The sequence below is a fragment of the Rasamsonia emersonii genome (genome assembly GCF_000968595.1).
Source record: "Rasamsonia emersonii CBS 393.64 chromosome Unknown ctg1118621760107, whole genome shotgun sequence".
Lineage (NCBI taxonomy): Eukaryota > Fungi > Ascomycota > Eurotiomycetes > Eurotiales > Trichocomaceae > Rasamsonia > Rasamsonia emersonii.
Window position 1 is genome coordinate 43,964 of NW_013563180.1, and position 18,434 is coordinate 62,397.

The 18,434-nt window shown below is 52.1% G+C and overlaps 6 protein-coding genes across 6 annotated transcripts; 4 read left to right on the plus strand and 2 right to left on the minus strand.

The window, feature by feature from the left end:
• Positions 1 to 526: 526 nt before the first annotated feature.
• T310_4346 (uncharacterized protein) lies at positions 527 to 4,221 on the plus strand (the record flags this gene model as incomplete). The annotated part of the gene is made up of 3 exons (XM_013472791.1): positions 527 to 1,085; positions 1,142 to 3,268; positions 3,299 to 4,221. The coding sequence occupies 3 exons, from the start codon at positions 527 to 529 to the stop codon at positions 4,219 to 4,221; spliced, it is 3,609 nt and encodes a 1,202-aa protein (XP_013328245.1).
• Positions 4,222 to 6,103: 1,882 nt separating this feature from the next.
• On the plus strand, positions 6,104 to 7,838 carry T310_4347 (Alcohol dehydrogenase, zinc-containing; the record flags this gene model as incomplete). Its single annotated transcript, XM_013472792.1, has 8 exons — positions 6,104 to 6,141; positions 6,449 to 6,518; positions 6,600 to 6,672; positions 6,708 to 6,749; positions 6,814 to 7,014; positions 7,054 to 7,220; positions 7,276 to 7,588; positions 7,645 to 7,838. 8 exons carry the CDS (start codon positions 6,104 to 6,106, stop codon positions 7,836 to 7,838), a joined length of 1,098 nt encoding a protein of 365 aa, XP_013328246.1.
• Positions 7,839 to 8,706: 868 nt separating this feature from the next.
• Positions 8,707 to 9,642, plus strand: T310_4348 (uncharacterized protein; the record flags this gene model as incomplete). Its single annotated transcript, XM_013472793.1, has 2 exons — positions 8,707 to 9,098; positions 9,183 to 9,642. 2 exons carry the CDS (start codon positions 8,707 to 8,709, stop codon positions 9,640 to 9,642), a joined length of 852 nt encoding a protein of 283 aa, XP_013328247.1.
• Positions 9,643 to 10,452: 810 nt separating this feature from the next.
• On the minus strand, positions 10,453 to 12,513 carry T310_4349 (RING finger domain protein; the record flags this gene model as incomplete). The annotated part of the gene is made up of 5 exons (XM_013472794.1): positions 10,453 to 11,510; positions 11,569 to 12,109; positions 12,187 to 12,263; positions 12,380 to 12,416; positions 12,481 to 12,513. 5 exons carry the CDS (start codon positions 12,511 to 12,513, stop codon positions 10,453 to 10,455), a joined length of 1,746 nt encoding a protein of 581 aa, XP_013328248.1.
• A 1,112-nt stretch (positions 12,514 to 13,625) lies between these two features.
• T310_4350 (Transcriptional regulator Ngg1) lies at positions 13,626 to 15,781 on the plus strand (the record flags this gene model as incomplete). Its single annotated transcript, XM_013472795.1, has 3 exons — positions 13,626 to 14,160; positions 14,247 to 14,737; positions 14,792 to 15,781. The coding sequence occupies 3 exons, from the start codon at positions 13,626 to 13,628 to the stop codon at positions 15,779 to 15,781; spliced, it is 2,016 nt and encodes a 671-aa protein (XP_013328249.1).
• Positions 15,782 to 16,223: 442 nt separating this feature from the next.
• Positions 16,224 to 18,040, minus strand: T310_4351 (uncharacterized protein; the record flags this gene model as incomplete). The annotated part of the gene is made up of 4 exons (XM_013472796.1): positions 16,224 to 17,210; positions 17,310 to 17,446; positions 17,508 to 17,939; positions 17,998 to 18,040. The coding sequence occupies 4 exons, from the start codon at positions 18,038 to 18,040 to the stop codon at positions 16,224 to 16,226; spliced, it is 1,599 nt and encodes a 532-aa protein (XP_013328250.1).
• Between the last annotated feature and the right edge of the window lie 394 nt (positions 18,041 to 18,434).

Below are 18,434 nucleotides of genomic sequence, written 5' to 3' on the forward strand. Positions count from 1 at the left end.
CTTTTAGGCCAGCTCCTGCCCCCGCCTGCATCATCAACCAAGGGAACTGCTCCGTACTCCTCCTACTAGGACCGGTAATATGGTGCCATAACCTTGGACATCTTCCTTTCAGCCCCCTGTTGTCTATCCATTGCGATTCCCCTGCACGGGCAGGCCCCCGTGTCCGCTTCTCGAGGGCATCAAGGTCCTATTCGGTGCATTGCCACTGGTCACCTTTCTGAGGTCCATCCATGACTTCCTTGAGCGTTCAGAGCCTCTGGGTTTCTTAATTGAGAACACGGAAGAGTTAATACGAGTACTTTTCGGTAGGTGCAACCGTGCAAGACGCACCCCCGACAGCTTCAGATCTAGTCGGAGAACATCCCGGCTATTGTTACCTTACAGCTGCTCCAATGGTGACCCGTGGAGAGTCTTGCTGAAGCTTGGAATATCGACAGAGAAGAATAGCGCGCCATTCCGCATTAAAAGAAAGTGAACGTCATCGCTCTCTTGAAGGTCTACCTACACCAACGTGTCCAAGATATAAATGTGCCCATATGCCGTCGTGGTCTTCCCGGTTGCTCTCGACCCCGTCGTCATCGAGCTCGAATGCGACCTACTCAAGCCAGGCAACCCTCACGGTGATACGCAGAGAAGTGCGCCGATACCCATCGATTATGCCGTTCCCGTGATTGATCCTATGCACACGCCCCCCGGGCCAACACCTCACCGGCGCACACACGCTCGCTCGCTGAGCCATCCCTTCCCGTCCATCTTGCCGAGCAACGCCAAAAGGAGTGACAAGAAGGTTACGAAGAAGGATTTTCTCGATTCAGATGATGACGATGAGGTGACCTACGTCCCCGAACCGCGATCCAGTAGCCCGCGGAAACGATGGACGCCAGCAGAGGACTTTGTGAGCGGGAAATGCATGACATGCAATTCCACCGTGCGATGGCCGAGAAACTTGAAAGTATTCAGGTGTACAGTATGCCTGACAGTCAACGACTTGGAGCCTTGCCCCGCCTCCTACGATCCCCCACTTGACCATGGCCATCCTCCTCCTCCCCCTCCAAAGGATGACTCCTCGAAGACCACCCTGCCAGGTACGTCATTGTGAGAAGCCCTTCTTAATCTGAACAGGTTCTTACAATTCCTTTAGCGGCTCCGTTGTCTATCGAACGAACGCGGGCTATTATCGATCACTGTCTGTCGGTTTACCTACGTAGCAAATTAGATGGTCGTCAACATCCGTCGTCTGCGCCTTTACACCGTTTCCCAGAGAAGACCAGTGTCCAGCAGCATGCTACAGATCACCCAGAGCCATGGCGGTTCCCTGCAGGTCCAGGCCCAATACCAAGCCCTACGAAGAGACAAGACAGCAGATTCCTTACGACGCCGTCGATCGATACACAACGGAAAGACCCTCGTGCCAGAAGCCGTTCTAGTTCCGATACCCCGCCCGTACGGAGAATTGATCGCTCCCCACAAGGGAGGGATCGATCACCTCATGGCGCTGAACAGAAGGGCCATCCCGAGAGTCGCCCGTCTATCTTTCGGCCTCTCGAGGAATACATAATCAGTTCCTTCACAGGCTGTGACTGTCTGAATATGTCATTCTTGACACCCCGCCCATCGCATCGAACTGCCAGCGAAAGCAATCCAGTAAAGGCGAATCCCGAACCGTCATCCCAGCCCAATTCTCAGGATGTACCAGTCTTCGAACTCGATGCAAAGACTTTGCTCCTGGGAGATGTCGCAGAAAATTCCTCCTGGTGGATGGGAGGTCGACCCCGCCGTCATGATATTAAGGACCTGCACGCGAGAGACAAATCCCCGGCCCCGTCCAAATCCCGTGTGACATCAAGGTCTCCTCGAATCGAATGGGCGGAACTGGCTGAATGGTATCGCTTGGTGATCAACGTAGGGGATTCATGGAGGGACATGTGGGCTGCGATGGCCCCGTCTGATACCAGTGGACAAGGTTTGGAGAGAAGGAAACGCTGGGAATCAGTTGACTTGGCTGTTCTGGAGAAGGAGATCAGCGACGCGCGTATACATACTCAACGGACGCTTCTCAAAGCAACCGAGAATCTTCTGAAGCGGCCTCGACGTCCACTCCAGCGTCCCGAGAACACCAGATTCCTTCTCATGTTGCTTGCAAATCCTTTGTTGTTTTCCTCCACTTCATCCCAAACCCAGCGTTCTGGGACGGCGGGACCGCCGAGCGGAGAGCAAGGATCGATCACCAACTTTAGCAGGCCATACAATCCGGCCGATCACAACCCAGGTCGGCGAGGAGAAGCGGCACCTGCCAAGTCAAAGTCGGGAGGGCCGGGCCATCATTCTGGTATCATCAAAAGGATCCTGGGTTTGATTTCGAATCTGCCCAACGATTGTCACCACTACCTGATCAGCTGGTTCTCGCGTTATTCGGAAGGACAATTTGAAAAACTCGTCAACCTTGTTGGAGGGTTCGTCACCTATCGACTGATGCGACAGCATGGACAGCAGCGGAGTGAAACTGCCAAGCCATCGTCTAATGGCCTGGTCCCAAGCCTCCCAGACACTCTGGGAAACACTCACGCAGCACAATTACATGCGGCCCTCAATGGACGATCTCCCTCTAAGCCCCCCAATGACGGCGGCAGACGACTCATAGTCTACAATGAAGATTGGCAGATTCGGGCAGCCGCACGAGTGATGGCGTTGCTGTTTGCAGCGAACAATAGCAATATTCCCCGAAAGCGCGATGGCGTCCTTTATGATCCGAAAGTGCCGAATCCCGGGCTCGCGGCTAAGCACCATGCTTACAGTCATGGCCAAATGATCCCCATAAGCTCGTTCTACAATACACTACTGGATTACTCTGATTTGGTTGCCGATTTTGAAACGTGGGAATCCAGGAACGGGAAGTTCTCCTTTTGCCAGTACCCATTCTTTCTCAGTATCTATGCGAAGATCCGGATCCTGGAATATGATGCACGTCGCCAGATGGAAATCAAAGCGCGAGAGGCGTTCTTTGACAGCATCCTCAGTCGCAAGGCTGTCAGCCAGTATCTGCTTCTCCGAGTCCGACGAGATTGCCTGGTCGAAGACAGTTTACGGGGTGTCAGCGAGGTGGTTGGGTCCGGCCCAGAAGAGGTCAAGAAGGGTCTGCGGATCGAATTCATTGGCGAAGAGGGCGTCGATGCAGGAGGACTCCGCAAAGAGTGGTTTTTGCTGCTTGTGAGAGAGGTCTTCGATCCTAATCATGGTATGGCGTCGACCGCTTTCCAGGTATGTGATGGTTAGAAAATGGCTGCTCACAACGATTTAGGTCTGTTCATTTACGACGATGATTCTCATTTCTGCTATTTTAACCCGTTCTGCTTCGAATCGTCGGAGCAATTCTTCCTGGTTGGGGTGCTGTTGGGTCTGGCGATCTACAACTCGACGATTCTGGACGTCGCTTTACCGCCGTTCGCCTTCAAGAAGCTTTTGACTTCGGCACCAGCGCCGAGTGTCTCTTCTTCCATGTCGACATCGAGAAACACGTATACGTGCACGCTTGATGATCTTGCTGAATACCGGCCAGCATTGGCCAAAGGGCTGCGGGCCCTGCTTGAATTCGAAGGAGATGTCCAGGAGACTTTCTGCTATGACTTTGTCGCACAGATCGACCGCTATGGCCAACGCATTGAGGTACCTCTCTGCCCTGGTGGTGAGAAGAGACCCGTAACGAACGCCAACCGGCACGAGTTCGTGAATCTGTATGTCCAGTATTTGCTGGATACGGCTGTCCAGAAACAATTTGAGCCTTTCAAGCGGGGGTTCTTCACCGTGTGCGGAGGCAATGCCCTCTCGCTGTTCCGGCCCGAGGAAATTGAGCTCCTGGTGCGCGGCTCGGACGAACCTCTGGACGTGGCCTCGCTGCGTGCGGTTGCTACCTACGAAAACTGGCCCAGCGCGGACCCCGAGTCTGAGCCCGCGGTCCGATGGTTCTGGGAATTCTTTGCCGAGTCATCGGCCCAGGACCAGAGGAAAATCCTGTCGTTCATCACCGGCAGTGATCGGATCCCGGCGATGGGAGCGACGAGTCTGAGCATCCGGATATCCTGCCTTGGGGAAGACTCGCCCCGGTACCCCATCGCGCGCACCTGTTTCAACACCTTGGGGTTATTCCGCTATTCTACGAGGAAGAAGCTGGAGAGTAAGCTGTGGGGAGCTGTGGTGAATAGCGAAGGGTTCGGGTTGAAATGATGGGCGGATGAGATCTTCCCGCGATCCCAGGTAGAGGAATGTGAGATGGAATGCCCCGGTGGCATTGTCACGAAGCATGTAATTATTGCAAAGGTATCATTATCGGTAGCGCCAGGAATGGCCTGTATGACGATTGTTCTTATCCTGAAGAAAATATTGAGAATTGACCGATGGTTGAGCCATGAGATGGACATCTTCACAAGGTTACCCCTGAACACAACCCCATTGTAATAGTCCTGAAAATGATGATGTGGGTCGTTAGGTACCTGATTACAGCCGCGGTGACACACCAGTCAATGCTGTTCCACCTTCTTGGATAGAATTAGATGAGGTATCTAAGAAGGGGGGAGTTTTGTTTACTAATTTAGTTGGCTTAGAGTGGGGTAGCAGTCTAGTCATAGCTCAGGGGAACAAGCTCGCGAGAAAGCAAAGTCGATAAACAAGCTCAACTTTTTTTTTTCGTTTTCTCTCCTTTCCAAATTTTATTGTTCACCGCTTCGTAAAATTTTCCAGAATCCCGTCTCTGCCAGGAACTCGGGGCCTAAAAAAAGCACGGCTTGGGCTCGCTATCGCTGCCAAGCCATGGGAGGGGAGTTTGTTAGGGAGCCAAGTGGAGCCCGGAGAGGCCACGCGGGGTAATTTGTCGCAGGAAAAGAACACGCGAAAAAAGATTCTGCTGTCCTCGTGACTTGGGATAGCAGCGAAAATGGATTCCTGCTAAGCCTTCCTGGGTACTGGGGGACCCGGGAGCTGGATTGCGCACACCGCCGGATCTCCCCATCTAAACCATTCTTGTGCCTGTAAGAACATCCAAGCTTCCCCGTTACGGTGCCCGAGTCTAGAACGTCCCGACTCTCTCGGGACGGCGTGTCAGAAAAAGTGGACGGCAGGCCGATCTAGTACCGTACTATGCCCTGTAGCGCATTATTCTTTGCGTCTTTTTTTCCAGCGTAGTTCAAAGTTTTAATGATTCTCCATTTTTTTTTGTCCGGGGAAGAGGGATCTTCGTCCCGCTAGTTGGCGTGCAGCCACTGCAGCCAACTCAACGACAGTGCAGGATGCCTACATATGAGCTGCGTGGGTAGGTACAGAGTATGTACAGGACATATTTTTTTATGCTTTTTAGGCCCCTGAATAAGTGATCGACTTTGATTCTCTCTGCCGTAGCTGTGAGGAAGCGCACATGTCGCGACTAACGTATTTTAATGGTCATGTGCCGACTCCGTATAGGATCAGTTTGGTTGCTCGCTGGGACCGGCACGGCGGGTTCGGATTCCAGAGGAATCGGGCCCTTGATCCAACACACCTTGTAGGCTTGTACAGGGGCGGACCGGAGCCGGTGGTCCATGACACGGCGACAATCATCGCGGTGACTAAGCCACGCTGGATGAGTTTTCCTGCAGCGCTGTGCTTCCGTATGGATGGGCAATTGGGCCATGGCTGCCGTGTCCGGTGGCGATAACAACGGATCCCGCTGGCCATGCCCACTAACTCTGGCTGCTGCTGATCCCCAGCGATGCCAGTTCACCTGGGCGCTGACCTCATGTCTGTCCCTCACGACCCGCAGTGACTTGCGTGCAGTTAAGTACGCCGTATGCCCGCTGCTTCGTCTCTTTCTCAACTCCTCCTCCCTCGCTCACTCTTTCTCCCTGGGTAGACTGCCCTTCCCCTGTAATTAATCCCATCAGAATTTCTTCTTGGTGAGTGTGTTGCCCTGTTACGCACTGCACACCGCTTTCCCCCTCACAGCTTCTGGCTCCCCCGCTCCAAGGCGGGGATTCCACGTAGCTGCGCTTGACACGTCTTTCGTGCTGACATTGCCCAACTCCTCCCAGGTTTCCGGCTTGATTCTCCCTCTTTCAGAAATCGTCCCATAGACACCATGGCTGCCAACGTCCCCAAGACTATGAAGGCTCTCAGGTATGTTGCTGTGCTCTTCTTTTCGTTTCCCCTGCTGCGCTGCGGAATTCCAATTGGACGGGGAGCACTGCAGTTTCCCAACTCCTGGAGTTGCCAGTCTGGGAAATTGCTTTCTCGCGGCCGCCCGTCCTGGAATCTCCTTCCCCCACTCGTTCCCCCACGCTGTCTGCGTTGGGATTGCCCGTCTGGGAATTCAGACAGGATTTCCTACCGATCATGGGGGCGACGTCCCAGCAAGCAGCCTCGAAATTGTTCTCACTCTCCGATCCTCCCTTCAGTGCGGCTAACCGGGTCTCTCCCTCTTCAGATATGAGAAGCCTGAGACGTTTGCCGTTGTCGATATCCCTGTTCCCACTCTGCGTGAAAACGATGTCTTGGTAATGATCCTCCGGCTCCTCCGCTGCCTCCAGAATCGACTTGGAACGGCATTGCTGACTGGTGATTTGTCGACGAATTAGATCAAGGTCAAGGCTTGCGGTGTCTGTGGTACCGATCTGCATATTCACGAGGGAGAATTCATTGCCAAGGTGCGTATGTTTCGACGACTCGTTCTTCACTTCGTGTAGTGCCGCTGACACCCATCTCCACGCAGTTCCCTCTCGTTCCTGGTAAGCTCGTCCAAACTTGGTCGGTATTCAATTATTGGTGACTTTCTCTAATGGTCTTTTTCAGGCCATGAGACTGTCGGTGTTGTTGCCGCAGTTGGTCCCAAGGTCAAGGGTTTCGAGATCGGCGACCGTGTTGTTGCTGACAACTCCGAGCTTTGCGGCCAATGCTTCTACTGCCGGCGAGGAGAGGAGTTGCTCTGCGAGCACTTCGAGGCTCACGGTGTCACGATGAACGGCGGTTTCGCTGAGTACTGCGCCTACCCTGGTAAGTAAATGAAAACAGCCCTGTTGGCTCGATGAGCAGCAAGGTTGACAGACGACATAGCCGGCCGTGTCTTCAAGATTAAGAACCTCTCTGATGTGGACGCCACTCTGCTTGAGCCCGCTTCCTGCGCTGCTCACGGTCTGGACAAGATTGCCCCCAAGATGGGCTCGTCCGTCCTGGTGTTCGGCGCCGGTCCCACTGGTCTGGTAGGATTTCCCTAGTCCTGTAGATCGATTTCGATTGCTGACTCAGATTGTATAGGTCCTTGCTCAGATGCTCCGTCTGAACGGAGGATGCCGCGTCGTCGTCGCTGCGCCCGAGGGTCAGAAGATGGAGTTGGCCAAGAAGCTCGGTGCTGGTGATGAATACGTTGCTCTTTCTCGCACGAACCCTGAGGCTCAGTTTGAGAAGCTGAAGGCCGACAACCCGTACGGCTTCGACATTGTCGTCGAGGCTACCGGCAATGCCAAGATCCTGGAAGATGCCATTAACTATGTCCGCCGTGGAGGCAAGCTCGTCGTGTACGGTGTGTACGCGAACAAGGACCGCGTTACGTGGCCCCCGAGCAAGATCTGTAAGTTTGCATCTTGTATTTTTTTCTTTGCTGTTGACCGTACTGACTCCGTCTAGTCGGTGACGAGATCACCATTCTGGGTAGCTTCTCCGAGACCTACAAGTTCCCCGCTGCCATCGACTACCTGGACTCCGGCAAAGTCAAGGTTCAGGGTATCGTGAACAAGACCTTCAAGCTGGAGCAGTGGGAGGAGTGTCTGGCGTCGTTGAAGAACAAGAGCGCCATCAAGGCGGCGATCGTCTTTGACTAGATAGACAGCTTCATTGGATTTTGGAAAGATCTTAGAGGGCGATGACGCCATTCTTTAGACTCTTTGAATCCTCGTGTTGTTGAATGTCCGATAGTGTCATGAATGAACTAGAAAAAGAAGAGAATAAATAAAAGATTCCTGCATGATTTGTGCAATTGGATGAACTCTGTGTGTCTGACCAAAATAAGAAGAAATCCGGGTATTTATAGTGTAGTGTAGTCGATTAAATTGAGGACCTTGATAAACAACGAAGTTGAACCTGTTTAGCGTGAAAGTAGTTCTAACCCTTCTGAGCAGAGTAGGATTCTAATTGAGCTCCACAATTCATTCGTTTGGTAATGATACTAACAATGATGATGATGATGGTGATAATAATGTCATTTGCATTATTATGCATTCATTGAAATACTCTGCAATTCTGAGAAAAGAGAGAGACCTTGAATAAATAGTTTCATGTTGGACAAGCCCTGTCGTACAGTACAACTAATTAACTGCATCTACACAGAACAACAGGCTTGCTTACAAAAATAAATGCTGGTTGGATAACATACACACATAACCTCATAAGCAACCATGGATTATTGATTGCTATTGCTATTGTAGCTTGTGTATTACCTTAGGTAGGTTGGTTGCTTTGCTTTGATTTACGGGTATACTTCCGTATTACAGCTGACTTAATTAAGCCTTAGCCGCCACGAATAAATTACATAACCAACGAGCCTCAATCACATAACTACCGAACTAGCTACTAATTAGATCATTAACCTCGCGACGGCATTCCAACCACCATAATTTCTCTCTCCTTTTTCTTTCTGGCTTTTCATATTTTGCCGAGCTCCCTGTTGTAATTTGTTAAGTCAAGTCCACCATGGTCAAGCCCCTAACATTCAAAGGCGAAAAGCCCAAAAAACGCAAGCATCGCGAAACCGACCATGACCACCATGACCGCGTGAAGTCCGAGCAGAAGGAGCAATCCGCGACAGCAGCAGCAGCGGCAGAAGAAGACGAAACCCCCGACGACCAGAGCTGGGTCTCCGCCGACGTGCCCTCGGACATCAACGGCCCCATCATCTTCGTCCTCCCTTCCTCGCCCCCGACGTGCCTCGCCTGCGACGCCAATGGCAAGGTCTTCGCCAGCGAGCTGGAGAACATGATCGATGGTGATCCGCGGACCGCCGAGCCGCATGATGTCCGACAGGTTTGGGTCGCGACGCGGGTGGCTGGTAGTGAGAGTATTAGCTTTAAGGGACATCATGGGAGGTGAGTACATAATCCATCCTTCCTGGCATTATTATTCTGGGTTGAGAAGATAGCTAAACATTTGTGTTTTCTTGTTTGCAACAGATATCTCAGCTGCGACAAATACGGCATCCTCAGCGCAACCGCCCCTGCCATCTCGCATTTCGAATCCTTCCTCGTCGTCCAATCCCCCGATACACCGGGGATGTTCTCCTTCCAGACGCACGGCGGCGACTCGGAGACCTTCCTGGCCATCAAGGAAGGACAGGGATCATCGAAGACTACTGGTGGCGCAGCAGTGGAGATCCGCGGAGACGCGACGAGCATCTCGTTCGAGAGCACGATGCGCGTGCGCATGCAGGCCCGCTTCAAGCCCAAGGTCAAGGCGTCCAAGGAGAGCAAGGCCCGCGAGAGGATCAGTCGGAGGGAGCTGGAAGCCGCCGTCGGGAGACGTCTGGAGGACCACGAGGTGAAGAGGCTCAAGAAGGCGCGCAGAGAGGGCAATTTCCATGAGGAGGTCCTCGATGTGAGGGTTAAAGGGAAACATGACAAGTTCGCGTCGTGATTTTTTCTTCCACCAACCTGGGCAATCCTTTTGCGATTGGATATCTGTCTATACGTGCGTTGTGGTCAGAAAAACACAGAGCAGGGAAGAAAGATCACAATCGTGCGTTCTGCTCGTCAAACATTATTTCCGCCAACCCTCTTGCTGCTAGCAAAGCAAGTGTTGAGAGTTGGCCGGAAAGCAAGGCAAGGCAGGCTGTCAGGTGAGGTCAGGTCAGGTCTGACAGTTATTCTGCTTCTTCCGATGGAAGCAAACCGCACCATGGACAGACGTCAAGGAAGAAACTTTTCGAGTCCTTTACAAGAGCGAGAGCCGGCTCATTCTAGGGCGATGACTTGCGTTGCTGAGCAGCTACAGCTACCTGTTTTTGATCTGAACAGCATTATGTGCTGTTGTTGCGCTGGAAGAAAGTCTCGGCATCTTCAGATGCCAGCAAGATGCTGGATTTTCGCAGAACATTGGGTGGTCTGATGGAAGCTATAAATCATTATGAGCAGACACACAGACTTGTGGCTCACTCGAAAGAGGGTATCAACTCTATTTACAAATCCTCTATCATCAGGATATCCTCCATAACAATACAATAATAATACATATATGCTGGTCAACAGCTTGTAAATCATGCAGAATAACAACAAATCTTGCAAAACCGTTGCGCGCCAGTGCTCCAATCCAACTTGTAGATCAAAATCTAGGAATGAATTTTCCCACAAGCGTTTTCCCTTCCTGCTTTGTTAGAAACGTGTGACATTGAAGTTGAATGAGTTAAGTGTCACCGTCTGACGCAATAAAGGTCAAAAGGTGCGGAGGTTAAGCGGACTCACATTTCGGTGGATTTGGTAGATTTGCCGTGGTAGGCTGCGTATGCGGTCTTCGTTCATCAATATCTGTTCGAGGGGGCCCAAGAGGTGGCCCAAGCAACGCCATAGCCCTCCTTTGTATCATCTCCCGTCGAACTGCATCGTAAACATCATCAGCCTGGTTTTGCTGCTCAACTGGCGCTGGAACAGCGATCTGTCCGGCTTCTCTGTTCATATCTGGATGTGCATTGCTGTCGTGGGCAGTCGAGTTGGAAGGCCTTCTGAAGATGTCAAGCAGCGGACGACTCCAAAGACGGACTCGGTTAAAAATGCCCATTTGAATCCCAGGTCTTTCTCTCTCATGGCTTCGATGAAGTCTTCTCATGCGCTGCTCACGATGGACCATGTAGTTGGTTACCTGGTCGGAAATAAAAGTCGGCGGAAGAACGCTCTTCTTGCATACAGGACAGAGACTGCTCTCTCGCATGAGAAAGGGGTCGATACACTCGGGATGGAAGATGTGCGTGCATGGGAGCTCGCGAATAAGTGAAGAACCAGGCGCGAAATCCTCGAGACAAATGGCACAGGTAAGTTGCGAGAACGTGAGCCGATTAGTCCGCGGAGCAGGGTTGAAATTTGGCCAAATCTCCTCGAGAATTGCTGATGATATCTCGTCCTCATCCTGCTCACCACGAGCTGACTGGGAACCGGAAGCTGCCGCCACGTCAACAACCGGCTTTGCAGCAACTGGGGCAGGTTTAGAAGGATCGTCGACAACTGAACCGGGTGGCGTTTTGTCTGAGGGTGACGGAGGTTTCGTGGTAGAAAGATCCGGATATATATAGAGCGGTAACCTGACCAGCACTTGAGGTGGAACGACCATGCGCTTGATACCCAGGTGTTCGAGATCAATTTCTCCCGCAATAATTCTCCTTCGCAGATTTTCACGGCGCCTTTTCTGCATATATCTTACAGAGAAATAAGCAAGGATCATGACCACGAATAGAATACCCAGGATGGCAAGAATAAACACCCAGATGCCCGGCACGGGTGTTGCATCGCTAGGTTCTAACAGGCCATCAGTAAAGCCACCCGACAGGGTATTTTCGATACTTCAAGGCATTACCTAGGTCGAGGAGGGCGTATAGCCGAGCGCAATTCGCTGGTGCAAAAGTCTCCATTATTTCTGGATCAAGTTGAGATTCTGTTGATCCTCCCGAATACTTAGCCAGTTCTTGCATCAACTTCGATCCTGCGGGGCCCGGAATGGCGTAAACAGGGTATTCATTGTCCTTTTTCCACCGACCTCCATCTCCCAGACTCCATATAGGGCTGCTAGGTGGCGGCGGCTTCCCTGTATCTTGGCTTTGGGGTTGATAGAAGATGAGGGCTCGAACAGAAGCTCGCCTCGACGCAGCGAGATAAGCCTGAGTGCAATTCCGGGAAACCCACGGAGCAAGCCCTATTATATCATGGTCGTACTCGGGAAGATCTCTTTCTCGCGTGACGTTTTGGGGAATAAACGGTTCCGTGATCTTGTTACACACGTCTCTAGGGTCGAGGCTCGGGACGAACAGCAGCCCTCTGAAGGAATCCTCCGCGGGGGGATTGTTGCTGGAGAGTGTCTGGATCGTCCCATCAAGAACGTATCGAAAAGAAATACTTTGCTGCGCCCATAGACACCATCAATTTCTGCTACAATTCTACAACATCCAGGCGGGGAAAACAAGAGCGTGATACTTACATTCACATACGGACGGCCGCATCCAATAGTCCCCGGTCCCGCGAAAAGGGTGACTGCCGTCGTGATTGTTTGCGCAGCTAGCCGATGTGGCACACCGTTAGTAAACAGCATCTTGGAATGCGAATCTGGGCAGGGTAGATCCCAGAAGGGTGAATGTGACGATGTTGGAGTCGCTTGGCCTGGAAGCACCTACCCATGGCGCGCTCAGCTGCGTAAGCATAATCTGGGATCTGATGGGAAAGAGCATCCTGAGAAATCCGAATTAAGCCGGGACAATAAGCACTTTAAACATACGAAATGGAGGATTGGAAACCGCGTCGCTGCCATTCCGACAGTGCCAGAAAGGGGAAAGAATGCAGATAAACACATGTTTATAGATATAGGAATGCAGGAACAAGGCTAATCGCTGATTGGGTGAATGAGCCTGTCAGTCTTCCAGGTGGACCCTTGAGTAATCGAGGCATCCCAGAATGTCGAAAAGGATCTGAATGGCATTTGAAACATCTGGGGCCCCTTTGCGTTGTTCATCAACTGCAGAAAGCATCTCACGAAGCACCGGACACCTGCAGAGGCGACCAGGGATTCTCCAGAATCTGTCTGTAGCTTAGGAAGGGGGAAAAAAAAGGAACAGAAGACTGTTCCATGATCTTTCGCATCCAAGATCAGTGTCATCATCAACAGGGCGGATCGACGCGCCACATCTTCAGAATCAGAGCGCGTGCCGAATACTGGGACTGTTGATAGTGTTGATAGTGGAGCAAAGGCTGGCACCCCGATCGTGGAGACATGCCGAGACCTGCGTGAGAAGTATAGGTCGTAAACATTGCCTCGGCGCTCATAGCTAAGTAAGACATGCCTAGAACTTGGTGCTCAGAACCAGAGCAGCATTCGACCGTCTTGAGTGGAGACGTTACTGGCATTCTCCTTGATCTCGAGCATCGACAGCTGTCTGGGAGCTTTCAGATGCCAAGAGAGGCTAACGCGATCTGACGCGATCGTGACTGCCCCTTCTGTGGCTTCCGATTTGCCGCCCGCCCTGTTTGATTTTGGACGCGGGGAAGGAGCGATGCAGCACGTGACCGGCGCAGACAACATCTCAGCTGCCTTCGTCGCCGCTGCAGCCCTCGCGAGACGACCATCGTCCTTTCCCCGCACCCTCATTTGTCTCTGAAGCGTCTCTCATCTGAGTGGGCAATGACAGTATTTCTGGGCGCAGATGGTGTCCAGAACCTGCTGAAGTGAAACGAAGTGAGAACGCGCCCAACCGTTGTTGATGGCGAGATGGTCTATCAGGAACCAAGGGTGTGATCAGTGACTTGACAACCGCTTCCTCTTCTCGATATTTCAGAGCTTGAAACCGCCTCTCGATTTGGTAGTTGCTCTTCTATTTCGAACGGACAGAGCTACCCCCTCCATCCTTTCACCCTCACGCCGCTATCATGCCTCTCGCGAACAAAGGCAAGGGCAAGGGCCGCGAAGTCAGACAGTCACGCAGTCGCAATACTACACCAAGCTCGGGCCTGAGCTCGAGCACTACGACAGGAGCTTCGTCCGTCCCTGGCTATCTCGATAACGATGTCTCCAAACTGTTCTCGTCATCGACCGTCCAATATGATGACATCCTGGAGCGTCTCGGTGGCGGTGGAACAATTCCAGACTCGAAAACTTTGGAGTTGCTCGGCGAACATCTTAAAACGTTAAGCCAACTGGCTGATGCCCGAGGCGATGTTTGCAACGCCGGGATGCGAGAGCTGTCCCAGAAGCGCAAAGAGGTGCTGGAGGACCAACAAGAACAGATGGAGCGGGATGCCGAAGAACGGATGAAGATGAAGAGAGAGGCTGAAGATGATGAGGATGGCAGTCGCGCTCTCAAGGGAGGAAAGCTGAAGAAGCGCAAGGAGCGGGCCTCAAAGGAAGACCGTCCGCTGGCCGTTGGAGCTCACGAAATCACAAGGCAGGATGGGGGAGAATTAGGTGAGTTGTTTCTGCCCGAAACGCCACGTTTTAATGCAAGTCTGGAGCTGGTTGAGGAAGCAGGGTATGCTGATTGATTCCTCTAGGCGAACGGAAACGTCATCGCGAGACTACTTCTCCCTCCTCCAAAAAATCCCGAAATCTGGCCTCGGGCAGCACATCCTCTCTGTCCCCACCATCAATGGCATCTCCGCCTCCTCCTGCTTCTGGCGATGCTCCAGAGGCAGTCGGTTCACCATCTTCAGACGACAGTTCAGAATCGCAGCAGCCGGAGCCAGCGGCGGCTGTTCCTCAATATCAGGTCTTTGGACCAGACCCATTGAAATTCCCCGACCCAACCATTTATCATATTCGTGAAGTTACGCCCGGTATGACTGATGAGGAGAAAAAAGAAATTTACTGCGTGGCCGATTTTCCCAAGAGTGATTTGAGTCACTTAATGGCGGGAACGCCGCCAGACAAAGATTTTAGCAATTCGAAGCCGACCAACCAGGTTAGCGCAAACACCTTCGCATCCTATATCGACCCTTATGTCCGCCCCTTGACTGAGGAGGACATCGCATTCTTAAAAGAAAAGGTACGTTTCTTTCTCTTTTCGCTCTCTTGAATGACCCGGTTAACAGTTGACTAGGGAGATCGTACAACGCCTTTTGTGATGCCGCGACGAGGAAAGAAGCATTACACCGAGATATGGGCGGAAGAAGACGGTGCGCTGGGTGTTGATCAGTCGAATCCTGAGCGAGAACGCCTTCCGTTAAACCAGGGTCGTGGTAACATCGAACAAGTGACCGATGAAACCGCCGAGACAGACAAAGTCTCTGTCGGGCCTCTTGTTAGCCGCCTTTACTCCCTTCTTCGTTATGAGCATCGTGCTCCTCCAGATGAAAATGCTGCGAACGGAACTACCAATGGAGACACCTCCACGAACGGCCAGATGAATGGTGACTCTGCTATGGATCTAGATCATCCCACGAGCGAATCGGAAAACAAACCTCAACCTTCTGCAACATCTTTCCCCGATGCTTCTCCAAGCAGTTTCAAGGTACCGGCTCCTAAACTTGAACACGCCCAGTTGGACGAGCGTCTAAAAGCCGAACTCCGTTATGTTGGCTTTCTTGGCCCCGACGACAACCCTGATTTTGACGCGCATTACGATGATGACATCGCACAGCGTCTGCGGTTGTTGCAGAGCGAGCTGAAGAAACAAATGATCATCAATGGTGCCCGCAAGGCTCGACTTTTGGAAATCGCCCGTGAGCGTATGGCCTATCAGGAGTACACTACGATCCACGATGACCTGGACGCCCAGGTGCAACAGGCATATTTGAAGCGCACACGTACACTTGGAAAGAGCAAGAAGGGCTCACAAGCCAAGCATCGACCCGGAGGCGCAGGTGGCGGCAGTCATGTCGTCAGCGCCGCAGGGGTTGGTCGACCGGGAATTGGAGATGTCGCGCGGACGCTCATGGACCGTCGCAAGCGTTGGCGCGACTGCATCGGCCCTGTCTTCAAAGATTGCAAGACCACTGTCCCGGGTAAGGACGAAAGCATTTTCGACCCGGCCATAATGGCGGAGTACGAAAAGGCAGAATTGGAGGGATGGGATGAGGAACAAGAGTGAGCAAACTCCTACAAAAATGGGGTTTCGTTTGAAATCATGCATTCGATTTAGCTTATGCTACACGAATATCGTATTGTAATTTCTTTTGGGGCCTCCCCGCCACAGGTTGTACATAGTTTCGTGACACGGTACATTCGCATGGGGAATAAAGGGAAATGGGACGTCAATCATCATAGAACGCGGGGAACAGTTACATTGATTAGGCGTTGGAAGTTGAAATCTTTTCTGGGTGAGCAGGTGAGTTGAAGACTTATTTATTTAATGCATGCATTTTTGTGATTTTATTCTCTCTTCATCTCTTGCTGGATAATACAATTATTTATCATCATCATCACCACCACCAAATCTCCTTCCCATATTGAATTTATTGGACAAGACCATGCTAGGTCCTTGAAAAGATAAACAAAAAGATGAACGTGTTTATGTGCTTGATATCAACGGTTCATCGATGAATAATTTGCACCTCGTAAGGATATTTCTTCAGCCGGGCCATCAACTCGCGTTCACTGATCTCCAGCTCGGTGCAGATCTGATCGAAGCAGTGCGTCCCGTCGAGATATTTGGCCAGTGTCGCGTTGCTGATGCCGTATCCGTCGTCGTCGTCTTCTTCCTCCTCTTCCTCGTCGTTGTCGCCGGATCGGGCTGTGCTGCTGTGGAAGGATGTTGCGGTTGCGCCTTGGTCTTCGGGGTGGTGGTCATCGCCGCCGCTACCGCCGAGATGGCCGGAATTAGGCCTGCTTGTGGCTGTATCTTGCCCAGAGACAATTGAGGAGGGTTCACCGCCTTTGACGGAAGATGCTGCAGTGGAAGTAGGGGCTGTGTTTGGGCCCGCAGAAGACGGAGCGGGCAATCCCGTAGCATAGGCGTACTTGTGCACCCGGTACAGGAAGCCCTTGATGATGCCAAACGTGATGAAGCGGCGGACGTCGATGTTGGCGAGCTCCTGGCTGTGTTGCGCATACCACTGCTTGACACTTTGGCCTTGTCGCAAACTCGCATAGAGCTCAACAATGCCGACCCCGTCCACGACCTTTCGCTTGCCGCCCGGCTCGCTGGCGCCGTTCCCGACAAGCGGCCAGATGTCGTCGCCGTCGTATCGATGGCCTCCGGGAGGATTGCCGGTCATGTCACTGCGAGAGCTGGAGGTGCCCGGGGCTCCGGCACTGGATGGGGCCATGGTGATTGGGCCAGGAGCAAAGCGCATGTTAACGTAACGGGCGCATTCCCGCTGCATGCCTTCATCGCATGCAATCGTTGAGCTGAACTGCGCGGTGGGGGCGTAGATGGCGGAGAAGGAGAAGATGTCCAGGAGGAAGATGCATCCGTAATACAGGAGATGCTTGATCGCACGGTATGTGAGAGAGAGCTCAACGTCGGCGAGGATCGAGATGATGCGGACACTGTTCACACCATTGATATATGGGACGATCTGTATGCAGATATATCCGTCAGATTTTTCCAATGGCATGATAAGAGAGACTTTCAGGAGCGAACTATCTGGTCCGGAGACAGGGAGGAAATAGCTTACTTTCTGCATGGTAAGGTCCCAATTCTCATCAATGAAGGTCTCATAGCGAACGGTGAAGAGCGGCACATGCCAGGCTTTGACGGATGGGGGTGCCGGGTAGATAGGGAAGAGCTTGATATTCAAGGTGTTTAATTCATCTGACACAGCCTATATCAGCCAAGAGCACCAGCAACAGAATTTGTTTTATCTTTCTCCTACCGATTGGGATCATGCATTCGCTGTAATTGTTCAGGTCCTCCATCAGCGTCTCGCACAGGCTGTATATCTTCCCCTCACCGCTTTTCGAGAGGTCTCGAGTCAGAAATCCGTTCTGCTCCTCCAGCCCATGCATGAGATCTGCCAGCTTCTGGACAACGCTCTTGTACATGGTGAAGTCCTCATCCTCGGCCAGGACGAGGCAGAAGTTGAAGATGAACTCGTTTCGGTCATAACGCGGCGACTTCATGCAGATGGGATAGCCCAGGATGCGGTACCCGTTCGTGCACACCTGCAGGAGATTACCGCAGAGCTCTTGCCGGGGGATCACGAAGAAGGATATATCGGAGAAGGTGAAGAAGGGCTCCTGGCCCGGAGGAGCCGTTGCGGAGGGGACAATCGCGCCATCGGGGACTTGGTGGACGACTTTCGGACCTGCATCAGGTGGCTTTAGTTGCTGTTGCTGTGTAAAAAAGAGAGGAATTTCTCTGACCTTCCTGGGTGTCAAATTTGCTGTAAAAGATGGCCTTGATCATGGTGGGTCAGTCTGATTGCAGTCGAGCTGCCGCATTCCAGCGTCAGGCCTCCCGATGAGGAGTGCACGGTGTCTAGGATTTAGGACATAATTGATAACGACGATAATAAGTCAGTATAAAAGGCATCAAACGCTCCGAATGATGCGTATTTTGCAGGCTAGGCCATCTCCTTCAATTGATGAGAAGCGCGAACTGTTCTGTCGAACGCGGGGAAAAGGTTAGCTCTTAGCTTCGGAGATCACTTCTTTCTGGGCCAATCAGTCAGCATGACCAGAGACGCCTTAGATTAGGTAGGCACTGTTACCGTTCTATAACATCAAACAATAATAATATGCTGTAACAGTTCGTATTTTCCTCTTCTTCTCTCCTTGTAGGTAAGACAGGATGTTAGCGA